At 47.2% G+C, this 26,544-nt stretch overlaps 1 protein-coding gene across 3 annotated transcripts in view; it reads right to left on the bottom strand.

The window, feature by feature from the left end:
- PPP2R5D (protein phosphatase 2 regulatory subunit B'delta) overlaps positions 1 to 26,544 on the bottom strand; it is a 91,721-nt gene that overhangs the window by 4,554 nt on the left and 60,623 nt on the right. For all 3 annotated transcript variants that reach the window (XM_069954285.1, XM_069954286.1, XM_069954284.1), the window contains exons 11-12: positions 12,130 to 12,300; positions 2,972 to 3,099 (exon numbers count right to left, since the gene is read on the bottom strand). In XM_069954285.1, the coding sequence (XP_069810386.1) occupies positions 2,972 to 3,099; positions 12,130 to 12,300 (299 nt within the window). The remainder of the gene's footprint in view (positions 1 to 2,971; positions 3,100 to 12,129; positions 12,301 to 26,544) is intronic.

Raw genomic sequence — 26,544 nt, 5'->3', positions numbered from 1 at the left:
CCACTGGCCAACAATCCTAACACAGAGAATCCTAAGACGATCCAAAGAATAAACCACAGGTCAACAATCCCGACAGAGAGGACAAAACAGCAGCCAATGATCCCAACACAAAAAGGACAAACCACTGGCCAACAATCCCACAACAATCTCGACAAAGAGAGGTGAAACTACTCTCCGACATGTTAGAGGCCACCGCTGATTAACTGTATCCTGGGGAGAGGGTGGGGGGGTGGCTGTATGCGTGTATGACTGTGTGATGGTTCTGTCTCCTGTTTGTTTGCCTTCGAGCATGATCTCAACTTAGAGCCCTATTAAACCAACAAATATCTTTATTGCAGCCAAATCCATTCCTGGGTTTGGCTGTAAAAATATGTCAGATAATGTGTCAGAAATCTGTTAGTGTCATAGGGCTCTTACTCTATTACTAAGGGCCCTATTACACCAACAGATTATTTGACAGATTTTTTTTAACCAAAGCCAGGAAAGGATTTGAAAAGAGGAAAAATCTCAATCTTTTCTTTTACAAGCCTGGAGAGATGGAAAAAGCTGCACATCGCACCCATGGTGCAGAGAGCTGCACGTGGTACATGAGGCAATATGGTTTGATTAAATTATATACTAACTTCTGATGTTGATTTTTAACTTAAGCTGAACAGGCTTTCGTATCAACCATGGGTGCGATGTGCAGCCATTTCTGTCTCTTCAGGCTTGTGCATTTTATGTATTCTGTCCCTTTTTCATTGTGGCTAGCACTCCTCCTTTTTACCTACGTGATCCAAATTAGCAGGAAGCACCTGTGTACATATGGCAAGTACCTCCTCTGTTCTCCCATTCCACCTGCAGTAGCAATGGTGAGAGGTTAACAGCTTGTTCACACGTTGCCTGGTGGCCTCTTTCTTCACCGGCGGGGTTTGGTCTTGTGACATTGGGGTTGCAGGGCCATTTAATGGCCCCCGTTCACTGCTTGTGCACGCTTTACAGGGTTAGCGGTCACTGATCAGCACAGTTTTGTTTGGTTAGTGACTTATGTGTATCAAGAGACCTGCACGTGGTACATGAGGCGATATGGTTTGATCAAATTATATACTAACTCAGCAATGGGGTGCCGGGAGAACATGCCAGGGGTACTGCAGGATCCTGGTGGGAATTGTCACTGTCTCTTTAAGCCTCCTGAGAAGCTGTGGCCACGCAGCTTCTCGAGATGCACAGATCGCTTTGATGTTCCGCCCGCACAGTGAGTGGGCAGAACATTAAAGTGAGCAGAATGTAGGAGCAGGGCTTGTCAGCGTCCTGCTCCTACATTCACTCCCATAGTCCACCGGCACTTCATACCTGCAGCCTATGGGACGCCGGGACGTGACCTCTCCGGCAGCCGTGATGATGTGATGTCATCACGCCTGCTGGAGGTCCCATCCCTGTGGCTCGCAAGATGGAGCTAGAAGTGGAAGAGAGCTGCTGCCTGGAGCCACACAGCGCCGATTAGGTAAGTAGGATGTTTGTTTGTTTTTAGGGGCACCTCTGGGGGCATTATTAGTTCATGGGGGGCACCTCTGGGGGCATTATTAGTTCATGGGGGGCACCTCTGGCGGCAGTTACTTTAGGAGCCTATAGTAAGGAGAAAGGAAAGGAAGTTGCTAGCCTAAATTGTTTGTCTCGCAGGTTCTGAAGAGATGAATTGTAGCTGGAAGAAATCATCATGGAGGACTGGACTGGATGGAGAGGAAAAGGAAAGTGAGGCCTCAGATCAAAGAAGACGTCACCTGTGAGTCACTGTATGACCGTTTTCTTATTTTGTAGAACATTATTTAGTAGGCATGCCCCGAGGTGGAAAAGGTTGGGAAGCACTGTACTAACTTCTGATGTCGGTTTTTAATGTAGCTGAACAAGCTTTCATATCAACCATGGGTGTGATGTGCAGCTTTCTGTCTCTCCACGCTTGCTGAATCTTTTCTTAATTACCTGTTCTCTGTTTATAGTCCACTCCTGGCTTTGGCTCAAAAAAATCTGTCAGATAATCTGTTGGTGTAATAGGGCCCTAAATTGGATGGCCTCCCGAAAGTCTGCAATCATTTATTTTAATCCTTGGTTTGCCAAATTGTGGAAGTTATATTGTACTCTGTTGTTAATGATGGTGCAGTACTCATTTTACATGTGAGATCTCGTATTTTGCTTTGTATATTGAAAAATGTTAAATAAAATCTTAAAAAACAAACAAACACTGGCCAACGATCCCGACACAGAAAGGATAACCACAAACCAGTGGCAAATGATCAGGACAGAGAATAAACCACGGGTCAACAATCCCGACACAGAGAGGACAAAATAGCGGCCAACAATCCCCACAAAGAGAGGGCGAACCACTGGCCATTGATCCGACACAGACAAGAGAAACCACCGACAATGCAGACACAGAGGACAAACCACTGTGCAACGATCCTCACACAGAGAGGACAAACCACTGTCCCGACACAAACAGGTCAAGCCAGCAGCCAACAATCCCAACACAGAGAGGATAAACCACCAGCCAGCGATCCAGACAGAGAGGTTAAGCCAACAGTCAATGATCCAACAAAGAGATGTCAAGCCAGCAGCGAACGATCCTGACAAAGAGAAGACAATCCACAGGCCAATCATCCTGACACAGACAATAAACCAGCAGCCAACAATCACCACACAGGAGAGGACAAACCATTGGATTGGATCAATGATCCCAAAACAAAAAGGGCAAACCACCAGCCAACCATCCCAACACAGAGGACAAACCATTGGCAAACAATCCCGACACAGAGAGCATAAACCACCAGCCAACAATGCCGACACAGAGAGGGTAAAACAATGGAAGACTTTTATGATACAAAGATGATAACACAGCTGCCTGCCATTCTGGGACATACTGTAAAATAAATGCAGCAGATGAGGAGACCCTCATACAACCTGGGTATTACCACCATCTTGTTTTCACATGACTTACTTATTCCAGTGGTTCTTAGAGTTGCGGTACAGTGATGGGAACATAATCGGCAGAATCTGGGCAGCATTGTCACTCATCAGGCTCAGGATGTACTCATTATTCCAGTAATATAGTGCTCGTTCCGCCACCTACAAAATGGAAGCCAGTGCTTACAAATGCAAAGAGGATGTAAAGACACAGGGTGGATATGGGGATCTCAACACTGGCGTATTAGGTTAGAATCATTACAGAGGGCAAAAGGCAACGAGGGTCTAGCAATCCCAAATGCAGCCATGTATTTCTTGGCGGCCCAATTACAACACCTAAGGGGTTGGAAAGTATATGAAGCGGGAGACCAAAACAAGGCCCTTATTGGGCATCATCTTCAGTCAGATTTTTTTTTTTTTTTAAATATCTTGAAACATGATTAAAAAAACTAAAACAAAAAGTGGGATCCCTTTCATTCCGGCATCCCGCTAATGGTTACATCATGTTAGAAGCAGCAACTTTATCAATAAAAGGTGCAATAATAAGATATGGTATATAAGAAACAATGAATTCACAAAAAATATATAGCAGCTATTATAGAGAAACTTGTTGTAAACATACAGATATATAGTGGCAACACACACACATTACATGTAATCTATCATCCGTAATATATATACATACATACATACACACACACACACACACACACACTATTGCCACCAGATACCCGCAAGCCCTCATCAAAATATACATACCCATAAACTGCAGAGTATAATAATAGAAGCATTTAAGCTCCAAATAGATGAAAATGCTGCCCTTAATATATACCGCGGAATGGGGGGACCCCACCTACAACGTACGTTTCGCCCCACCAGCTTCCTCGGGAGGTGCCGAGGTGGAGCGTGTACCCCTTTTATACCCTAAATAATAGACAGTATTACCTGTCCCCACCTGAAAATCTTGGGGACCTTTTGGTCAAGAGCAATTTTGTGATCCCTAAATCGAGGTACATTTTTGGGTCTCAGGGACCAAGATGGGGGTGTTACAACTGTGGGAGATGCTCAGATTGTCAATTTATTGAAAACTCATCTGTCTTTTTTGACTCCACAGGAACAAGAGAGTTCAAGATTGTCCGTCACATTGATTGCAATACAGAAGGGGTCATATATTGTGCAAAGTGTCCATGCAATTGTATGCACATTGGGATGACCTCAAGACAATTGAAGACCAGAGTCTTGGAGCACATAAGGGGCATCAGAAGAGCTATAGCCTTTTGTGAAGATGAAACCTATTCCACGGCATTTTGTGGAGTGTCACAGAAATGATCCTTGTGGACTTCATGTTATTGGTATTGACCGAGTAAATTTGGGAATCAGAGGAGGTGACATCACATGAAGACTTTACAGATCGAAACCAAGTGGATAGTGACACTCAGAACAATGTCCCCAAGGGGCCTAAATAAGAAGTTAGAAATGTACTTCTAGATCTGCTAATATAATCCCTGTCCTTCAGTTTATCTGCTTCCTTTAAGTGTCCCTTTTGGACAGTAACTATCTTTTATGTCCTGTATGTGATATATTTCGGTTTGTATATATTATCATGACTTAAGGGTCATTCTCTATATGAGGACCACAGCTGCTCTTGGTTATATGGGATCTTGTGATACCTGTTATGCTGCGTTTACACGGAACAAATATTGTGCGAATTCGCACGATAACGATCGAATTTGAACGATAATTGTACGTGTAAATGCAGTGAACGATCAAACGACGAGCGAGAAATCGTTCATTTTGTTCAAGTTCTCAAATCATCGTTGATCATTCGCAAAAAAATCGCAGATCGTTCCGTGTGAACAGTTGTTCGCCGATTTAACCAATGTGTGAGATAGGTTTTAAGCGATCGCAAAATGATTGCAAAACGAATTTCCCTATGATAAATTGTACCGTCTAAACACTGATCGTTATGAAAAAAAAAATTGTTACTCCGACATCGTTAATCGTACGATCGGGCGAATTATCGTTCTGTGTAAACGTAGCATTAGTTATGCATATAAAGGGTAACCCATTTTGGTTTTGCTGACGGAGGTGCATGTATGAATGTATTTCATATTGACCATTTCTCATGTGCCACCTTGTTTTCATGGTAGGCAGTGGGCCGAATCTGATATTATTGATTTCCGGTTACTATCCAATTATGTGGTCTAGTATATTTTTAAATCTGAGTGCCGGTTAACATGATCTAATCAGGACACAGTTATGCATATTTTGGTCGGGACGCGCTTGGCCAGTCTGTGTTGGATGGGGGTTGTTGGTGGCACGGTCCGGTTGGGGACGGCATTTTATGCATGTTTTGGTCGGGACGGTCTTGGCTAGTCTGTGTTGGTTGGGGGTTGTTGGTGGTGCAGTCCGGTTGGGGACGGCATTTTATGCATATTTTGGTCGGGACGCGCTTGGCCAGTCTGTGTTGGATGGGGGTTGTTGGTGGCACGGTCCGGTTGGGGATGGCATTTTATGCATGTTTTGGTCGGGACGGTCTTGGCTAGTCTGTGTTGGTTGGGGGTTGTTGGTGGTGCAGTCCGGTTGGGGACGGCATTTTATGCATATTTTGGTCAGGACGCGCTTGGCCAGTCTGTGTTGGATGGGGGTTGTTGGTGGCACGGTCCGGTTGGGGATGGCATTTTATGCATGTTTTGGTCGGGACGGTCTTGGCTAGTCTGTGTTGGCTGGGGGTTGTTGGTGGCGCGGTCCGGTTGTGTGTGTGTCAATGTGACCCCATGGGATTCTAGTCCCCATGTTTCAGGGTATTTATGCACAATATTGTTGCAGGATTATATTTCCATTGGCTTCCCATGTAAATTCCAACTATCTACAATTGTGATCCTTGCCAAGGACTTTTGGGTATGTTTTATACCATTGTGGTTACTTTTGTCCTCCTCCTCCTCCTCTAGATCTCCAACTGTTTGGTCCTATATATCTAACATTGCTCTAACGGGCCATGTGATAGAGAGATAATTCTGTATATAGTTGTTGTGGTGTTAATTTATCCACCACACTAGGATTTGATAACCATTTACATATTGTATATCATGTATAGCAATTTCAGCCACTCATGCAGCCACATTCATCTCACACATATCCAATTATCCTCACACACTCTATTACACACAGCAATTATTGCTCCCTGTTCACATTCCCATAGAATCTTATTCTTTATTATATTCATAAATATTGGGCACTGTTTTTCGTGTTGGTTATTTTTGCACAGCATGTCACTTGCACTTTGCACCTTTGGACTATATATTGTATACAAATGAATTTGCATTAATTATATATTGTATTTAAATGAATCTGCACTTACTTAATACTTATGAACTTGTACTGACTATCAACTTCTTGTTTTATTATTTGTCAGTAGGGTACGGCTGCATATAAAGCATATGCGTGCAATGCAGACGGGTAGTTACTATGGTCTTGATGCAAAGCCCATTCTCTTTCCCACAACTAAAATGGCTGCAGCTGCTGGGAACTATCCAGCCCTTGACTAAAATGGCCGCTATACAATCACATGTGTGGGCATATGATATCTCGCTGCTTGTGTATTTGTTTGGGCATGATATTGGGGATAATGAGCTGCATCATACCTATGGGAGGTATTTGCGTACCGGCACCTTGTTTTGATGCACCGGTCTATTAAAAATATACATTTCCTGGTGATGATGACCACATCCGGTTCAGATGCCATCTTGGTTCCTCTGGAAGCACCATGCTGTTTGTGTATGACGATCTCACTCAGGTGTGGACAGGTAATACTGTCTATTATTGGGGGTATAAATGACGGGTACACGCTCCACCTCAGCGACTCCCGAGGAAGCTGGTGGGGCGAAATGTACGTCAAGGTCTGAGGTGGGGTCCCCCTATTCTGCGGTAGATATTAAAGGCAGCATTTTCATCTATTTGCAGCTTACCTGCTCCTATTATTATACTCTGCAGTTTATGGGCAATAATATGTGTGTCTCACCACTATATATCTGTTTTTTTACAAGTTTCTTTATAATAGCTGCTATATATTTTTTGTGAATTCATTGTTGCTTATATACCTTATATTGATGAAGTTGCTGCTGCTAACATGATGTAACCATTAGCGTGATGCCGCAAACCACGCCACGATTGTGAAACGGAAGGTGATATACTTACATCAGACGTGCAGCATCTACCCCCAATGGATATAGGCGGGGAATCGGCGGCTACTAAGGGTCTGATGCTAACTATATAGGCATATTATTTCTAAGTACCAGAATATGTTTCCAATGACCTTGAGGGAGAAATGGGAAGCTGATATTGCCCCTATAGAGAAAGGCCAATGGAAAGAAATCTTGGAAATGACACCCCAATAGAACACCACTATCTCTCACACCTATACTTGCTGCACCGTGTACCATACACCACAGTTTCTCTTCTGCATCAGGGTGCAGGATACACCAATGTGTCCAAGATGTCACATCCATGAGGGGGGTCTTTTACACGTTTTGGCTATTGGAGTGGGGTAATGTCATGTATATGTAAGGCCTATTCTGTAAAATTACAGCAATCCCCATTGGTATACATATTGAGGTACGTAAAAGATTTAGCTCTAGACGTCGTGGAACAGACTGCATCACTAAACATTGGCTTGATTAGACCCCTCCTTCGGTAGCGGAATTCATGGGGAAGGTTAACTGCTTGATCGGCATTGAGAAATATGCGTATAAGAAAAGTAAAGCTACCACTAAATTTAACAAGATGTGGAGCAAATGGATGAATACTCCAGATCTCGCTCCCTCAGGTCCCCGCACATAAGCCATATTGTCTGTATAGTGTGATGATGGTTTATTTACTTCTTCAGTTGTCTGATGGCCGGTACTGTTATTGCTTAAAGAGTCACTATCGTATTTTTTTTTTGCAGAAATCAAGCAATTTTAATAAACTTTGGGTTTATTAGGCATATCTGCCATTATCTGCATTCGAAAAGACTTTTCCCAGGTCCCCTCCCTCCCTCCTCTTTTCCATTTACTGCAAATGATCAGGAAATTGTGTCTGTTCTATGGAGAGGGGAGGAGGGAGGTTAGTCAGCAACAGAAAATAAAGGATTACAGTGGGAGCTGCATGAAATCCAGTATTCAGAGGTCAGTCCTGACTGTCCGAGGAAATAGCCGGTGATGTAGCTGTAGATTAACTCTTTGTTGTCCTGTTTTGGTGCCTCATCTCCCTCCTCCCCTCTCAATAGAAAACCATAAGACAGGGGGAGAGCTTCAAATTGCTTTTTCATGATAAAAATGCATTTTTCAGCTAATAAACCCAATTACAAAGTTTCTTCACATCGTCTGTACTTGAATTCTGGAAAACGGGATGAGAGGGAACGGGATGAGAGGGTATGCCCTCTCAGGGTTTTGTTTGTACTTGGGGGGGGAATGGTTTAAAAAAATTAATAAAAAAAATTTGATCCAAGAAAAAGACGCAGGGTGGGAGGTCACAGTATATGATGAGGAGGCAGCGATGCAGGGTGGGAGGTCACAGTATATAATGAGGAGGCAGCGATGCAGGGTGGGAGGTCACAGTATATGATGAGGAGGCAGCAATGCAGGGTGGGAGGTCACAGTATATGATGAGGAGGCAGAGATGCAGGGTGGGAGGTCACAGTATATAATGAGGAGGCAGAGATGCAGGGTGGGAGGTCACAGTATATGATGAGGAGGTAGCGATGCAGGGTGGGAGGTCACAGTATATAATGAGGAGGCAGAGATGCAGGGTGGGAGGTCACAGTATATGATGAGGAGGTAGCGATGCAGGGTGGGAGGTCACAGTATATAATGAGGAGGCAGAGATGCAGGGTGGGAGGTCACAGTATATGATGAGGAGGCAGCAATGCAGGGTGGGAGGTCACAGTATATGATGAGGAGGCAGAGATGCAGGGTGGGAGGTCACAGTATATAATGAGGAGGCAGAGATGCAGGGTGGGAGGTCACAGTATATGATGAGGAGGCAGCGATGCAGGGTGGGAGGTCACAGTATATGATGAGGAGGCAGCGATGCAGGGTGGGAGGTCACAGTATATGATGAGGAGGCAGCGATGCAGGGTGGGAGGTCACAGTATATGATGAGGAGGCAGCGATGCAGGGTGGGAGGTCACAGTATATGATGAGGAGGCAGCGATGCAGGGTGGGAGGTCACAGTATATGATGAGGAGGCAGAGATGCAGGGTGGGAGGTCACAGTATATGATGAGGAGGCAGCAATGCAGGGTGGGAGGTCACAGTATATAATGAGGAGGCAGAGATGCAGGGTGGGAGGTCACAGTATATGATGAGGAGGCAGCGATGCAGGGTGGGAGGTCACAGTATATAATGAGGAGGCAGCAATGCAGGGTGGGAGGTCACAGTATATGATGAGGAGGCAGCGATGCAGGGTGGGAGGTCACAGTATATGATGAGGAGGCAGAGATGCAGGGTGGGAGGTCACAGTATATAATGAGGAGGCAGCAATGCAGGGTGGGAGGTCACAGTATATGATGAGGAGGCAGAGATGCAGGGTGGGAGGTCACAGTATATAATGAGGAGGCAGCAATGCAGGGTGGGAGGTCACAGTATATGATGAGGAGGCAGAGATGCAGGGTGGGAGGTCACAGTATATAATGAGGAGGCAGAGATGCAGGGTGGGAGGTCACAGTATATGATGAGGAGGTAGCGATGCAGGGTGGGAGGTCACAGTATATGATGAGGAGGCAGCGATGCAGGGTGGGAGGTCACAGTATATGATGAGGAGGCAGCGATGCAGGGTGGGAGGTCACAGTATATGATGAGGAGGCAGCGATGCAGGGTGGGAGGTCACAGTATATGATGAGGAGGCAGCGATGCAGGGTGGGAGGTCACAGTATATAATGAGGAGGCAGAGATGCAGGGTGGGAGGTCACAGTATATAATGAGGAGGCAGAGATGCAGGGTGGGAGGTCACAGTATATGATGAGGAGGCAGCGATGCAGGGTGGGAGGTCACAGTATATGATGAGGAGGCAGCGATGCAGGGTGGGAGGTCACAGTATATGATGAGGAGGCAGCGATGCAGGGTGGGAGGTCACAGTATATGATGAGGAGGCAGCGATGCAGGGTGGGAGGTCACAGTATATGAGGAGGAGGCAGCGATGCAGGGTGGGAGGTCACAGTATATGATGAGGAGGCAGCGATGCAGGGTGGGAGGTCACAGTATATGATGAGGAGGCAGCGATGCAGGGTGGGAGGTCACAGTATATGATGAGGAGGCAGCGATGCAGGGTGGGAGGTCACAGTATATGATGAGGAGGCAGCGATGCAGGGTGGGAGGTCACAGTATATGATGAGGAGGCAGCGATGCAGGGTGGGAGATCACAGTATATGATGAGGAGGCAGCGATGCAGGGTGGGAGGTCACAGTATATGATGAGGAGGCAGCGATGCAGGGTGGGAGGTCACAGTATACAGTGGGGAAAAAAACTATTTAGTCAGTCACCAAAAGTTCTACCACTTAAAAAGAGGCGTCTGTAATTTACATCATAGGTAGACCTCAACTATGGGAGACAAAATGAGAAAACAAATCCCGAAAATCACATTGTCTGATTTTGTAAGAAATTATTTGCAAATTATGGTGGAAAATAAGTATTTGGTCACCTGCAAACAATCAAGATTTCTGGCTCTCACAGACCTGTAACTTCTTCTTTAAGAGTCTCCTCTTTCCTCCACTCATTACCTGTAGTAATGGCCCCTGTTTTTATACTGATAAGTTTAAAGACACCTGTGCACACCCTCAAACAGTCAAAGACTCCAAACTCCACTGAATCTGCAATAGGCAACCAGCTTTGAGTGAAGAACTGTGGGAGCAATAATTAGAAAATGGAAGACATACAAGACCACTGATAGTCTCCCTCCATCTGGGGCTCCACGCAAAATCTCACCCCGTGGGGTCAAAATTATCACAAGAACGGTGAGCAAAAATCCCAGAACCACGCGGGGGGACCTAGTGAATGAACTGCAGAGAGCTGGGACCAATGTAACAAAGCCTACCATCAGTAATACACTACGCCGCCAGGGACTCAGATCCTGCAGTGCCAGACGGGTCCCACTGCTTAAGCCAGTACATGTCCGGGCCCGTCTGAAGTTTGCTAGAGAGCATTTGGATGATCCCGAAGAGTATTGGGAGAATGTCCTATCGTCTGATGAAACCAAAGTGGAACTGTTTGGTAGAAACACAACTTGCCGTGTTTGGAGGAAAAAGAATACTGAGTTGCATCCATCAAACACCATAGTTACTGTAAAGCATGGGGGGGGGGAAACATCATGCTTTGGGGCTGTTTCTCTGCAAAGGGGCCAGGACGACTGATCCAGGTACATGAAAGAATGAATGGGGCCATGTATCGGGAGATACTGAGTGCAAACCTCCTTCCATCAGCAAGGGCATTGAAGATGAAACGTGGCTGCTGGGTCTTTCAACCTGACAATGATCCAAAGCACACCACCAGGGCAACCAAGGAGCGGCTTGGTAAGAAGCATTTCTAGGTCCTGGAGTGGCCGAGCCAGTCTCCACATCTCAACCCTATAGAAAACCTTTGGAGGGAGGTGAAAGTCCGTGTTGCCAAGCGACAGCCCCAAAACATCACTGCTCTAGAGGAGATCTGCATGGAGGAATGGGCCAACATACCAACAACAGTGTGCGCCAACCTTGTGAGAACTTACAGGAAACGTCTGACCTCTGTCATTGGCAACAAAGGATTGAGATTAAATTTTGTTACTGACCAAATACTTATTTTCCACCATAATTTGCAAATAAATTCTTACAAAATCAGACAATGTGATTTTCTGGATTTGTTTTCTCATGTTGTCTCCCATAGTTGAGGTCTAATATGGTGTCTATTACAGACGCCTCTCATCTTTGTAAGTGGTGGAACTTGCACTATTGGTGACTGACTAAATACTTTTTTTCCCCACTTTATGATGAGGAAGCAGAGGTGCAGGGTGGGAGGTCACAGTATATGATAAGGAGGTAGAGATGCAGTATACCTCCCACCCTGTAACATTGTATAATCACAAACTGCCCAGTTTTGTACTATGTGACCTCACTACCCTCTCCCTGTGACCTCATTATAGACTGTGGAGTAAAGATATTAAAGCATATTATGGTGGTAAGTACCTGGAAGTGGGGGCTGGACACACACTGTGCAAGCTGCCTGAACAGAGGCTCCATGATCTTGGTGAATTCTGAAGGTTCCATCACATCTAAAATCTCTTCCAGTTCATTCAGGAACATAACCTCCTTGGGACTATGAGTACGAGGCCAGAAGCGAAGGAGTCCAGAGATCACCTGATGGACACATGATACTGTTAGGAAAATACTTTAAAATATATCAAAGGGTTAAATTGATTTCCTAGAATATAAATTATCATCATGGTAAATACTTGTAATCAAAGTATTTTAGGAGTGAGACCTTTATTGGGCAACAAAAAATTGTCAGAGCTGTGAGATTCCGGGATTCACAAGATCCCTTTGTCAGACAAGTTCACAAATGACTTACAGAAAGAGCCCAACATTATAGGGATGTTACAAGCAAGAAGGGAGAGACATCTGTGAATAAGGGGCGGGGGGTGAGGGGGTATATACATATATACATCACATAGATAGAAGCCAGGGCAATAAAAAGGACTTGTTGTAAATTAAAGCTTATTAAGTCTAAGATTCTTGGTCAGTTCAGTCTTATCTGTGTAGTGTGTCCATGTAGTGGGTCATACATCCCGGTGTATTAGTCCATGTAGTGGGTCATACATCCCGGTGTATTAGTCCATGTAGTGGGTCATACATCCCGGTGTAGTGTGTCCATGTAGTGGGTCATACATCCCGTGTATTAGTCCATGTAGTGGGTCATACGTCCCGTGTATTAGTCCATGTAGTGGGTCATACATCCCGGTGTATTAGTCCATGTAGTGGGTCATACATCCAGGTGTATTAGTCCATGTAGTGGGTCATACATCCCGGTGTATTAGTCCATGTAGTGGGTCATACATCCCATGTATTACTCCATGTAGTGGGTCATACATCCAGGTGTATTAGTCCATGTAGTGGGTCATACATCCCGTGTATTAGTCCATGTAGTGGGTCATACATCCCGTGTATTAGTCCATGTAGTGGGTCATACATCCAGGTGTATTAGTCCATGTAGTGGGTCATACATCCCGTGTATTAGTCCATGTAGTGGGTCATACATCCCGTGTATTAGTCCATGTAGTGGGTCATACATCCCGGTGTATTAGTCCATGTAGTGGGTCATACATCCCGGTGTATTAGTCCATGTAGTGGGTCATACATCCCGGTGTATTAGTCCATGTAGTGGGTCATACATCCCGGTGTATTAGTCCATGTAGTGGGTCATACATCCCGGTGTATTAGTCCATGTAGTGCAGGCATGTCCAAAGTCCGGCCGGAGGGCCATTTGCGGCCCGCGTTCCGAACTTTTACGGCCCCCCAGGTATCCAGCTTGCTATTATCTGCCTGTGTTATAAAGCATATAGCAGGTAGCATGTAAAATGGTCGGCCCTCGCACATGTTCACTTCATCAAATTTGGCACTCTTCGAAAAAAGTTTGGACATGCCTGATGTAGTGGGTCATACATCCCGGTGTATTAGTCCATGTAGTGGGTCATACGTCCCGGTGTATTACTCCATGTAGTGGGTCATACATCCCGGTGTATTAGTCCATGTAGTGGGTCATACATCCCGTGTATTAGTCCATGTAGTGGGTCATACATCCCGGTGTATTAGTCCATGTAGTGGGTCATACATCCCGGTGTATTAGTCCATGTAGTGGGTCATACATCCCGGTGTATTAGTCCATGTAGTGGGTCATACATCCCGTGTATTAGTCCATGTAGTGGGTCATACATCCCGGTGTATTAGTCCATGTAGTGGGTCATACATCCCGTGTATTAGTCCATGTAGTGGGTCATACATCCTGGTGTATTAGTCCATGTAGTGGGTCATACATCCCGTGTATTAGTCCATGTAGTGGGTCATACATCCCGTGTATTAGTCCATGTAGTGGGTCATACATCCCGTGTATTAGTCCATGTAGTACGTCATATATCCCGGTGTATTAGTCCATGTAGTGGGTCATACATCCCGTGTATTAGTCCATGTAGTGGGTCATACATCCCGGTGTATTAGTCCATGTAGTGGGTCATACATCCCGTGTATTAGTCCATGTAGTGGGTCATACATCCAGGTGTATTAGTCCATGTAGTGGGTCATACATCCCGGTGTATTAGTCCATGTAGTGGGTCATACATCCCGTGTATTAGTCCATGTAGTGGGTCATACATCCCGTGTATTAGTCCATGTAGTGGGTCATACATCCAGTGTATTAGTCCATGTAGTGGGTCATACATCCAGGTGTATTAGTCCATGTAGTGGGTCATACATCCCGTGTATTAGTCCATGTAGTGGGTCATACATCCAGGTGTATTAGTCCATGTAGTGGGTCATACATCCCGTGTATTAGTCCATGTAGTGGGTCATACATCCCGGTGTATTAGTCCATGTAGTGGGTCATACATCCCGGTGTATTAGTCCATGTAGTGGGTCATACATCCCGGTGTATTAGTCCATGTAGTGGGTCATACATCCCGGTGTATTAGTCCATGTAGTGCAGGCATGTCCAAAGTCCGGCCGGAGGGCCATTTGCGGCCCGCGTTCCGAACTTTTACGGCCCCCCAGGTATCCAGCTTGCTATTATCTGCCTGTGTTATAAAGCATATAGCAGGTAGCATGTAAAATGGTCGGCCCTCGCACATGTTCACTTCATCAAATTTGGCACTCTTCGAAAAAAGTTTGGACATGCCTGATGTAGTGGGTCATACATCCCGGTGTATTAGTCCATGTAGTGGGTCATACATCCCGGTGTATTAGTCCATGTAGTGGGTCATACATCCTGTGTATTAGTCCATGTAGTGGGTCATACATCCCGTGTATTAGTCCATGTAGTGGGTCATACATCCCGGTGTATTAGTCCATGTAGTGGGTCATACATCCCGTGTATTAGTCCATGTAGTGGGTCATACATCCCGTGTATTAGTCCATGTAGTGGGTCATACATCCCGTGTATTAGTCCATGTAGTGGGTCATACATCCCGGTGTATTAGTCCATGTAGTGGGTCATACATCCTGTGTATTAGTCCATGTAGTGGGTCATACATCCCGTGTATTAGTCCATGTAGTGGGACATACATCCCGGTGTATTAGTCCATGTAGTGGGTCATACATCCCATGTAGTGGGTCAACACCAGAGACCGGCACCTTCCCCTGCCACACCAGAGACCGGCACCTTCCCCTGCCACACCAGAGACCGGCACCTTCCCCTGCCACACCAGAGACCGGCACCTTCCCCTGCCACACCAGAGACCGGCACCTTTCCCTGCCACACCAGAGACCGGCACCTTTCCCTGCCACACCAGATCCTGGCACCTTCCCCTGCCACACCAGAGACCGGCACCTTCCCCTGCCACACCAGAGACCGGCACCTTCCCCTGCCACACCAGAGACCGGCACCTTCCCCTGCCACACCAGAGACCGGCACCTTCCCCTGCCACACCAGAGACCGCCACCTTCCCCTGCCACACCAGAGACCGGCACCTTCCCCATGCTTTCCCATGTCCATCCTCCAATGTGGTCTACATGATGAAGTGTACACGATGCCCCACAGGGATTTACATTGGAGAAACAAAACAGAAACTACAAACTAGAATGAAATTACATAGACTTACAATAAAAAGAAGTCTCAGCACCCCTGTAGGTCACATCAGGACCGGGCCATAGAACAAGATTTAAAGGTTATGGTCCTCAGAGGTCCCTTCCAGAGTGACCGAGAGAGAAAAGTGTGGGAATTCACAGTGATAGAAACCTTCCAGTCACTAACACATGGACTAATACACCGGGATGTATGACCCACTGCATGGACTAATACACGGGATGTATGACCCACTACATGGACTAATACACCGGGATGTATGACCCACTGCATGGACTAATACACGGGATGTATGACCCACTACATGGACTAATACACCGGGATGTATGACCCACTACATGGACTAATACAACGGGATGTATGACCCACTACATGGACTAATACACCGGGATGTATGACCCACTACATGGACTAATACACCGGGATGTATGACCCACTGCATGGACTAATACACGGGATGTATGACCCACTACATGGACTAATACACCGGGATGTATGACCCACTACATGGACTAATACACGGGATGTATGACCTACTACATGGACTAATACACCGGGACGTATGACCCACTACATAAACTAATACACGGGATGTATGACCCACTACATGGACTAATACACGGGACGTATGACCCACTACATAAACTAATACACCGGGACGTATGACCCACTACATGGACTAATACACCGGGATGTATGACCCACTACATGGACTAATACACCGGGATGTATGACCCACTACATGGACTAATACACCGGGATGTATGACCCACTACATGGACTAATACACCGGGATGTATGACCCACTACATGGACTAATACACCGGGATGTATGACCCACTACATGGACTAATACACCGGGACGTATGACCCACTACATGGACTAATACACCGGGACGTATGACCCACTACATGGACTAATACACGGGATGTATGACCCACTACATGGACTAATACACCGGGATGTATGACCCACTACATGGACTAATACACCGGGATGTATGACCCACTACATGGACTAATACACCGGGACGTATGACCCACTACATGGACTAATACACGGGATGTATGACCCACTACATAAACTAATACACCGGGACGTATGACCCACTACATGGACTAATACACCGGGATGTATGACCCACTACATGGACTAATACACCGGGATGTATGACCCACTACATGGACTAATACACGGGATGTATGACCCACTACATGGACTAATACACCGGGATGTATGACCCACTACATGGACTAATACACCGGGATGTATGACCCACTACATGGACTAATACACGGGATGTATGACCCACTACATGGACTAATACACCGGGATGTATGACCCACTACATGGAGTAATACACGGGATGTATGACCCACTACATGGACTAATACACCGGGATGTATGACCCACTACATGGACTAATACACGGGATGTATGACCCACTACATGGACTAATACACGGGATGTATGACCCACTACATGGACTAATACACCGGGATGTATGACCCACTACATGGACTAATACACGGGATGTATGACCCACTACATGGACTAATACACGGGATGTATGACCCACTACATGGACTAATACACGGGATGTATGACCCACTATATGGACTAATACACCGGGATGTATGACCCACTACATGGACTAATACACCGGGATGTATGACCCGCAATGATGAGGCGACCTGAGTTGTCTGCCTCAGGCGGCGCCACCAGCTGTTATCATGGGGGCGGCATTCAGTGGCGTAGCTACCACGGTCGCAGCGGTCGCCGCCGCGACCAGGACGCTACTGTACTGCCACTGTACTGCTCCCATCCCACTCCCTCTTGTGACCGCAAGCAATGTTTTGCCTGCGATCACAACAGGAGGCTGGGACGGCCCCCGGCTGACTTGCGGGGCTGGGAGCATCTTGAGGGCAAAAAAACAGGTCCCGCGAAGCTCCGCCCCCAGCCGCGGTAAGCCCGCCAGCGCGCGTGACAAGAAGACTAGAGGAACCATTCAGGTGAGTAAAGATTTTTTTGTTTTAAAGGGCATGATGGGGGTGTAGTGGTATGGTGGTGGAACAAGAGGATGATGGGGGGTGTAGTGGTATGATGGTGGAACAAGAGGATGATGGGGGTGTAATGGTATGATGATGGAACAAGAGGATGATGGGGGTGTAGTGGTATGATGGAACAAGAGGATGATGGGGGGTGTAGTGGTATGATGGAACAAGAGGATGATGGGGGGTGTAGTGGTATGATGATGATGGAACAAGAGGATGATGGGGGGTGTAGTGGTATGATGGAACAAGAGGATGATGGGGGGTGTAGTGGTATGATGATGATGGAACAAGAGGATGATGGGGGGTGTAGTGGTATGATGATGAGGGTGTAGTGGTATGATGATTAAGGAACAAGAGGATGATGGGGGGTGTAGTGGTATGATGATGAGGGTGTAGAGGTATGATGATGGAACAAGAGGATGATGGGGGGTGTAGTGGTATGATGATGAGGGTGTAGTGGTATGATGATGAAAGGGCAGGAGGATGAAAGGGGTAGTAGTATGATGATGGAGGGGCAGGAGGATAAAAGAGGTAGTAGTATGATGATGAGGGTGTAGTGGTATGATGATGAAAGGGCAGGAGGATGAAAGGGGTAGTAGTATGATGATGGAGGGGCAGGAGGATGAAAGGGGTAGTAGTATGGTGATAAAGGGGCAGGAGGAGGGGACAACATGGGGGGCATCTGTAAGGGGGATAAAATGGGGGGCCATCTATATGGGGGATAACATGGGGGGCATCTATAAGAGGGACAACACAGGGGGCCATCTATAAGGGGGAAACATTGGGGGCCATCTATAAGGTGGACTACATGGGGGGTGTATACAATAGGGCATGCACAGAGGGGGGCATGTACTTAAGGGGGGTCACATAGTGTCAGGGCTACCTACTAAATGAGGGTGTAAAGGGGACAGTACAGATGTGCAGTTTTTAGAGCGATGATGGTGTCAGTGTGAGGAGCCTAATATGTCTGTCTGGCAGATTCTGTGGATTCGTGGCCCAGAGAAGTTCTCAAAATCGCCCACAACAGATGGAGAAGATGAAAAGGGAAGAACTCCGATCAGAGAAGACGTCCCCTGTGAGTCACTTGATATAACTGCACTGTAATGTATATGGTGTATAGAGCCTGTGTACAGTGCGTCCACCTCTATATGACTGTATGAAGTGATATTGGTCTATGTACAGAGGATTATATTCAGTAGCAGCGGTGGTGTTAGTCACTATGAGGTGGTATTATTTGTTACTTGTTATCTGGTACTGTGTTTTATTGGATTTAGTATACAGGATTTGGTCAGTAACAATATGGTGGTGATGGTTGTGGTTGTGGTGTGGCGGTAATGTTTCCTCCCTATATACTGGTATTACTGGTAATATTGGTCTCAGTATACAGGATTTGTTTAGTAACAGTATGGCGGTGATAATATTTCCTGTATACTGGTATTATTGGTAATATCAGCCTTGAGATATATATATATATATATACCAATAGCATCGAGAAAGGGGGGGGCCAAGTTGACCTCTTGCACCAGAGACGTTAGCTACGCCCCTAGGGGCGGCATTCAGTGGCAGATTATAATATGGGCGGTTCGGGCGGCCGCCCACATTATAATCCGCCACTGATTGTACCATGTACCAGAGACCCCCGCGCCCGGACAGCATCTGTAATTAGATGCTGGGAGCGGGGGAGACTGTATTCATAAGCGCCGCGGTGTAATGAATCAGCCACGCGGTGCTGTTACTACAGCGCAGCGCTTATGAATACAGTCCCCCCCGCACCCAGCATCTAATTACAGATGCTGTCCGGGCTCGGGGGTCTCCGGTACCGGCATTCCACGGAACGTGGGAATGCAGCCTTTAGTCCCCCGGCTGATGTGCGGCTGCCCCGGGTGTCCCATCCTGTCTCCGGCAGCGCGCGCATCAGAGAGCTCCCTGTGCACTGGAAGTCACAGCCACAGGCGCACGGTGAGCTCTCTGATGCGCGCGCTGCCGGGGACAGGACGGGACACCTCCGGCAGCCGCACATCAGCCGGGACCAGACCAGAGAGGCTCGATGGGGGAACGGATGGCAGGTGAGTTGTGTGCTGTTTTTTGTTTTATCTGCTGTGCAGGGGGGGGACCATATATAAGGGAGGGGGACCATCTATAAGGGAGGGGGGGAAGAGGGGGACCATCTATAAGGGGGGGGGGAGAGGGGGACCATCTATAAGGGAGAGGGGACCATCTATAAGGGGGGGGAAGAGGGGGTCCATCTATAAGGGGGGGGGAAGAGGGGGTCCATCTATAAGGGGGGAAGAGGGGGACCATCTCCTAAAAGATCAGCACCCTCCTCTCCTGACATCCTCTGTGCTGCTGGGACTTCTCCTATAGGATCAGCCCCCTCCTCTCCTGACATCCTCTGTGCAGCAAGGGACCAAACATTATGTTTATTGGGGACAGCAGGTGGGGGGGGGGGGGGGGGGGGCAGTAGTGGATTATAATGTGGGCGGATTGACTGGGGGGGGGGGGGGCAGCAGAGAGGCTAGAATCACCCCTGTGTATGACCCACTACATGGACTAATACACCGGGATGTATGACCCACTACATGGACTAATACACCGGGATGTATGACCCACTACATGGACTAATACACGGGATGTATGACCCACTACATGGACTAATACACCGGGATGTATGACCCACTACATGGACTAATACACCGGGATGTATGACCCACTACATGGACTAATACACCGGGATGTATGACCCACTACATGGACTAATACACGGGATGTATGACCCACTACATGGACTAATACACCGGGATGTATGACCCACTACATGGACTAATACACCGGGATGTATGACCCACTACATGGACTAATACACGGGATGTATGACCCACTACATGGACTAATACACCGGGATGTATGACCCACTACATGGACTAATACACCGGGATGTATGACCCACTACATGGACTAATACACCGGGATGTATGACCCACTACATGGACTAATACACGGGATGTATGACCCACTACATGGACTAATACACCGGGATGTATGACCCACTACATGGACTAATACACCGGGATGTATGACCCACTACATGGACTAATACACGGGATGTATGACCCACTACATGGACTAATACACCGGGACGTATGACCCACTACATGGACTAATACACCGGGACGTATGACCCACTACATGGACTAATACACCGGGACGTATGACCCACTACATGGACTAATACACGGGACGTATGACCCACTACATAAACTAATACACCGGGACGTATGACCCACTACATGGACTAATACACCGGGATGTATGACCCACTACATGGACTAATACACCGGGATGTATGACCCACTACATGGACTAATACACCGGGATGTATGACCCACTACATGGACTAATACACCGGGATGTATGTCCCACTACATGGACTAATACACGGGATGTATGACCCACTACATGGACTAATACACCGGGATGTATGACCCACTACATGGACTAATACAGAGGATGTATGACCCACTACATGGACTAATACACCGGGACGTATGACCCACTACATGGAATAATACACCGGGACGTATGACCCATTACATGGACTAATACACGGGATGTATGACCCACTACATGGACTAATACACGGGATGTATGACCCACTACATGGACTAATACACGGGATGTATGACCCACTACATGGACTAATACACGGGATGTATGACCCACTACATGGACTAATACACCGGGACGTATGACCCACTACATGGACTAATACACGGGATGTATGACCCACTACATGGACTAATACACGGGATGTATGACCCACTACATGGACACACTACACCGGGATGTATGACCCACTACATGGACTAATACACCGGGATGTATGACCCACTACATGGACTAATACACCGGGATGTATGACCCACTACATGGACTAATACACGGGATGTATGACCCACTACATGGACTAATACACGGGATGTATGACCCACTACATGGACTAATACACCGGGATGTATGACCCACTACATGGACTAATACACGGGATGTATGACCCACTACATGGACTAATACACGGGATGTATGACCCACTACATGGACTAATACACGGGATGTATGACCCACTACATGGACTAATACACGGGATGTATGACCCACTACATGGACTAATACACGGGATGTATGACCCACTACATGGACACACTACACCGGGATGTATGACCCACTACATGGACACACTACACCGGGATGTATGACCCACTACATGGACACACTACACCGGGATGTATGACCCACTACATGGACACACTACACAGATAAGACTGAACTGACCAAGAATCTTAGACTTCTAAATAAGCTTTAATTCACAACAAGTCCTTTTTATTGCCCTGGCTTATCTATGTGATGTATATATGTATATACCCCCTCACCCCCCGCCCCTTATTTATAGATGTCTCTCCCTTCTTGCTTGTAACATCCCTATAATGTTGGGCTCTTTCTGTAAATCAGTCATTTGTGAACTTGTCTGACGAAGGAATCTTGTGAATCCCGAAATCTCACATCTCAATTTTTTGTTGGCCAATGAAGGTCTCACTCCTAAAATACTTTGATTACAAGTATTTACCACGATATGGATTTTTCTGGCTAGCACAGTACCATACTATACATTTTTTTCTAATATCAATTATTAATATACACATTGTTATGTACCGTTTAACCCCTTAAGGACACATGCCGTTCCTGTACAGCATGTTTCCGCTACCAGGACTCAGAGAGGGGTCGCACTGCGACTGCTATGTGCAGCCGGGGACGGCTTACACATTTAAGTGCCATTAAATCGATGGTGGTGATACGGGGGTATGCAATTGGTGAAACCTGATCACAGTTACCTGTAAGGCCAGGACTCGGCATCCCAATGATGCTGATCCCGGCTCGATGATCGATTGGTAACGGCTGCAGCAGCCCTTACAATCACTTAAACAACACACTATAACTCCAAATCAATTGCACCTTTATGAAATCACTGCGTCCAGTTAGGAAGCATCACTGACAGGGAATCCATTTCTCCTGCTTTTGTGCAAATGGAACAATTAACAGGTAGAAATGATCGGCAAATAGAAGAAGTACACCCCCTTATAAAGGAGAGAATCTGCAGGTGGGGACCACACACCATTTCTCGGTTCTAATCCCTTTTGGCTATTTTTCTCATCGCTTTTGCATTTTGTCATTACTCTCACCCATAGAGGTAACATGAGGCAGTGTCCACAACCCACACAGGTGGCTCAGGAAGTGCAGCTCATCCAGGATGGCACATCAATGTGATCTCTGGAAGGAAGGTTTGCTGTGTCTGTCAGCGTAGTGTCCAGAGGCTGGAGGCTACCAGGAGACAGGTCAGTACACCAGAAGACGTAGGCCGTAGGAGGGCAACAACCCAGCAGCAGGACCATTACCTCCGCCTCTGCAAGGAGGACCAGGAGGAGCACTGCCAGAGCCCTACACAATGTCCTCCAGTATCCACAAATCTGCATGTGTCTGCACAAACGGTTAGAAACAAACTCCATGAGGACGGTATGAGGGCCCGACGTCCACAGATGGGTCACAGACCAACATCGTGCAGGACACTTGGCATTTCCCAGAGAACACCAGGACTGGCGCCCCCTGTGCTCCTCACAGATGAGAGCAGGTTCACACTGAGCACATGTGACAGACGTGACAGAGTCTGGAGACAGTGTGGAGGGCAATCTGCTGCCTGCAACGTCCTTCAGCATGAGCGGTCTGGCAAGGGGGCAGTAATGGTGTGTGTGGGGTATCTCTTTGGGGGGCAGCACAGCCCTCCATGTGCTGCCAGAGGTAGCCTGACTGCCATTAGGTACCGAGACCCTCCGAGCCCTTCTGAGACCATATGCAGGTGCGGTTGGGGTTCCTCCTAATGCAGGACAATGCTAGACCTCATGTGGCTGCAGTGTGTCAGCAGTTCCTACAAGATGGAGGCAGTGAAGCTATGGACTGGCCGCCCGTTCCCCAGACCTGAATCCCATTGAGCACATCGGGGACATCATGTCTCACTCCATCCACCAACATCACATTGCAGCACAGACTGTCCAAGAGTTGGCAGCGGCTTTAGTCCAGGTCTGGGAGGAGATCCCTCAGGAGACCAACGGCCACCTCATCAGGAGCATGCCCGGGCCTTGTAGGGAGGTCAAACAGACACCTCATCAGGAGCATGCCCGGGCCTTGTAGAGAGGTCATACACCTCATCAGGAGCATGCCCGGGCCTTGTAGGGAGGTCATACAGACACCTCATCAGGAGCATGCCCGGGCCTTGTAGGGAGGTCATACACCTCATCAGTAGCATGCCCGGGCCTTGTAGGGAGGTCATACACCTCATCAGGACCATGCCCGGGCCTTGTAGAGAGGTCATACACCTCATCAGGAGCATACCCGGGCCTTGTAGGGAGGTCATACAGACACCTCATCAGGAGCATGCCCGGGCCTTGTAGGGAGGTCATACAACCACCTCATCAGGAGCATGCTCGGGCCTTGTAGGGAGGTCATACAACCACCTCATCAGGAGCATGCCCCGTCCTTGTAGGGAGGTCATACAGCCACCTCATCAGGAGCATGCCCGGGCCTTGTAGGGAGGTCATACAGACACCTCATCAGGAGCATGCCTGGGCCTTGTAGGGAGGTCATACAGACACCTCATCAGGAGCATGCCCCGGCCTTGTAGGGAGGTCATACAGACACCTCATCAGGAGCATGCCCGGGCCTTGTAGGGAGGTCATACAGCCACCTCATCAGGAGCATGCCCCGGCCTTGTAGGGAGGTCATACAGACACCTCATCAGGAGCATGCCCGGGCCTTGTAGGGAGGTCATACAGCCACCTCATCAGGAGCATGCCCCGGCCTTGTAGGGAGGTCATACAGCCACCTCATCAGGAGCATGCCCGGGCCTTGTAGGGAGGTCATACACCTCATCAGGAGCATGCCCGGGCCTTGTAGGGAGGTCATACAGACACCTCATCAGGAGCATGCCCGGGCCTTGTAGGGTGGTCATACAGCCACCTCATCAGGAGCATGCCCGGGCCTTGTAGGGAGGTCATACAGACACCTCATCAGGAGCATGCCCGGGCCTTGTAGAGAGGTCATACACCTCATCAGGAGCATGCTTGGGCCTTGTAGGGAGGTCATACAGACACCTCATCAGGAGCATGCCCGGGCCTTGTAGGGAGGTCTCACACACACACACACACACACTAATATTATACACACACACACACACACACACACACAAGGACAGCAGATATATTACAGCAGAGTTGGATCAGCCTGAAGGAGGGGGGGGGGGGGGGGGGGGGGGATAATGGCGCCACCTCCAGGCCACCATTGGGTAATACATGGGATTCCCAGGGATGATGTGTGTGCGATGTTGGTGTCAGCACATTCAGGTTTATACAGAACAGAGTATCACTGAGAAGATGTCATACCCTCAGGAAGGGTTATCTTAGGGGTCAGTTTGTTGTGTAAGCAATATATTTTTATATATATTACACATACACACACACACACACACACACATACATACACTACATTCCCTATGAGGAATCAGTGTAGTGTATAATGTTGCCCCCTAGTGGAGCAGAGAGAGTAATGTAGTGTAAGAAGAAGAAGTCTTTTTAATAACAAACAATTCCCTTCCCTATTAAGTGTTTGAATCCCCCCCACCCCTTTCCCATTTCATAAATAAAAAAAAATACGTATTTGGTATCGCCGTGTGTGTAATCACTCAAATTATTAAATAAATCACATTCCTGATTTCACGCGGCAAACGGCGTAAGCACAAAAAAAAATCCAAAGTGTAAAATGCTGATTTTGTGTCACATCAAAACCAGAAAAATTGTAATAAAAAGATCATGGTGCAAAAAGTGACACCTCACACAGCCCCAAAGACCAAAGCAGAAGAGCGTAGAGCAAAGGATAACAGCGTTATACAGAGGGAATAGAGCAAAGGATAACAGCGTTATACAGAGGGAATAGAGCACAGGATAACAGCGTTATACAGAGGGAATAGAGCAAAGGATAACAGCGTTATACAATGGGGGAATAGAGCACAGGATAACAGCGTTATACAGAGGGAATAGAGCAAAGGATAACAGCGTTATACAGAGGGAATAGAGCACAGGATAACAGCGTTATACAGAGGGAATAGAGCAGAGGATAACAGCGTTATACAGAGGGAATAGAGCACAGGATAACAGCGTTATACAGAGGGAATAGAGCAGAGGATAACAGCGTTATACAGAGGGAATAGAGCACAGGATAACAGCGTTATACAGAGGGAATAGAGCACAGGATAACAGCGTTATACAGAGGGAATAGAGCAGAGGATAACAGCGTTATACAGAGGGAATAGAGCACAGGATAACAGTGTTATACAGAGGGGAATAGAGCAAAGGATAACAGTGTTATATGGAGGGGATAGAGCAAAGGATAACAGTGTTATATGGAGGGGATAGAGCAAAGGATAACAGCGTTATACAGAGGGAATAGAGCACAGGATAACAGCGTTATATAGAGGGAGTAGAGCAAAGGATAACAGTGTTATACAGAGGGAATAGAGCACAGGATAACAGCGTTATACAGAGGGAATAGAGCACAGGATAACAGCGTTATATGGAGGGGAATAGAGCAAAGGATAACAGTGTTATATGGAGGGGATAGAGCAAAGGATAACAGTGTTATATGGAGGGGATAGAGCA

This window comes from Dendropsophus ebraccatus, chromosome 15 (assembly GCF_027789765.1).
Source record: "Dendropsophus ebraccatus isolate aDenEbr1 chromosome 15, aDenEbr1.pat, whole genome shotgun sequence".
NCBI classification, from domain to species: Eukaryota; Metazoa; Chordata; class Amphibia; order Anura; family Hylidae; genus Dendropsophus; species Dendropsophus ebraccatus.
The sequence above is the reverse complement of the archived record's forward strand: the minus strand, read 5'-3'. Positions and strand labels throughout refer to the sequence as shown.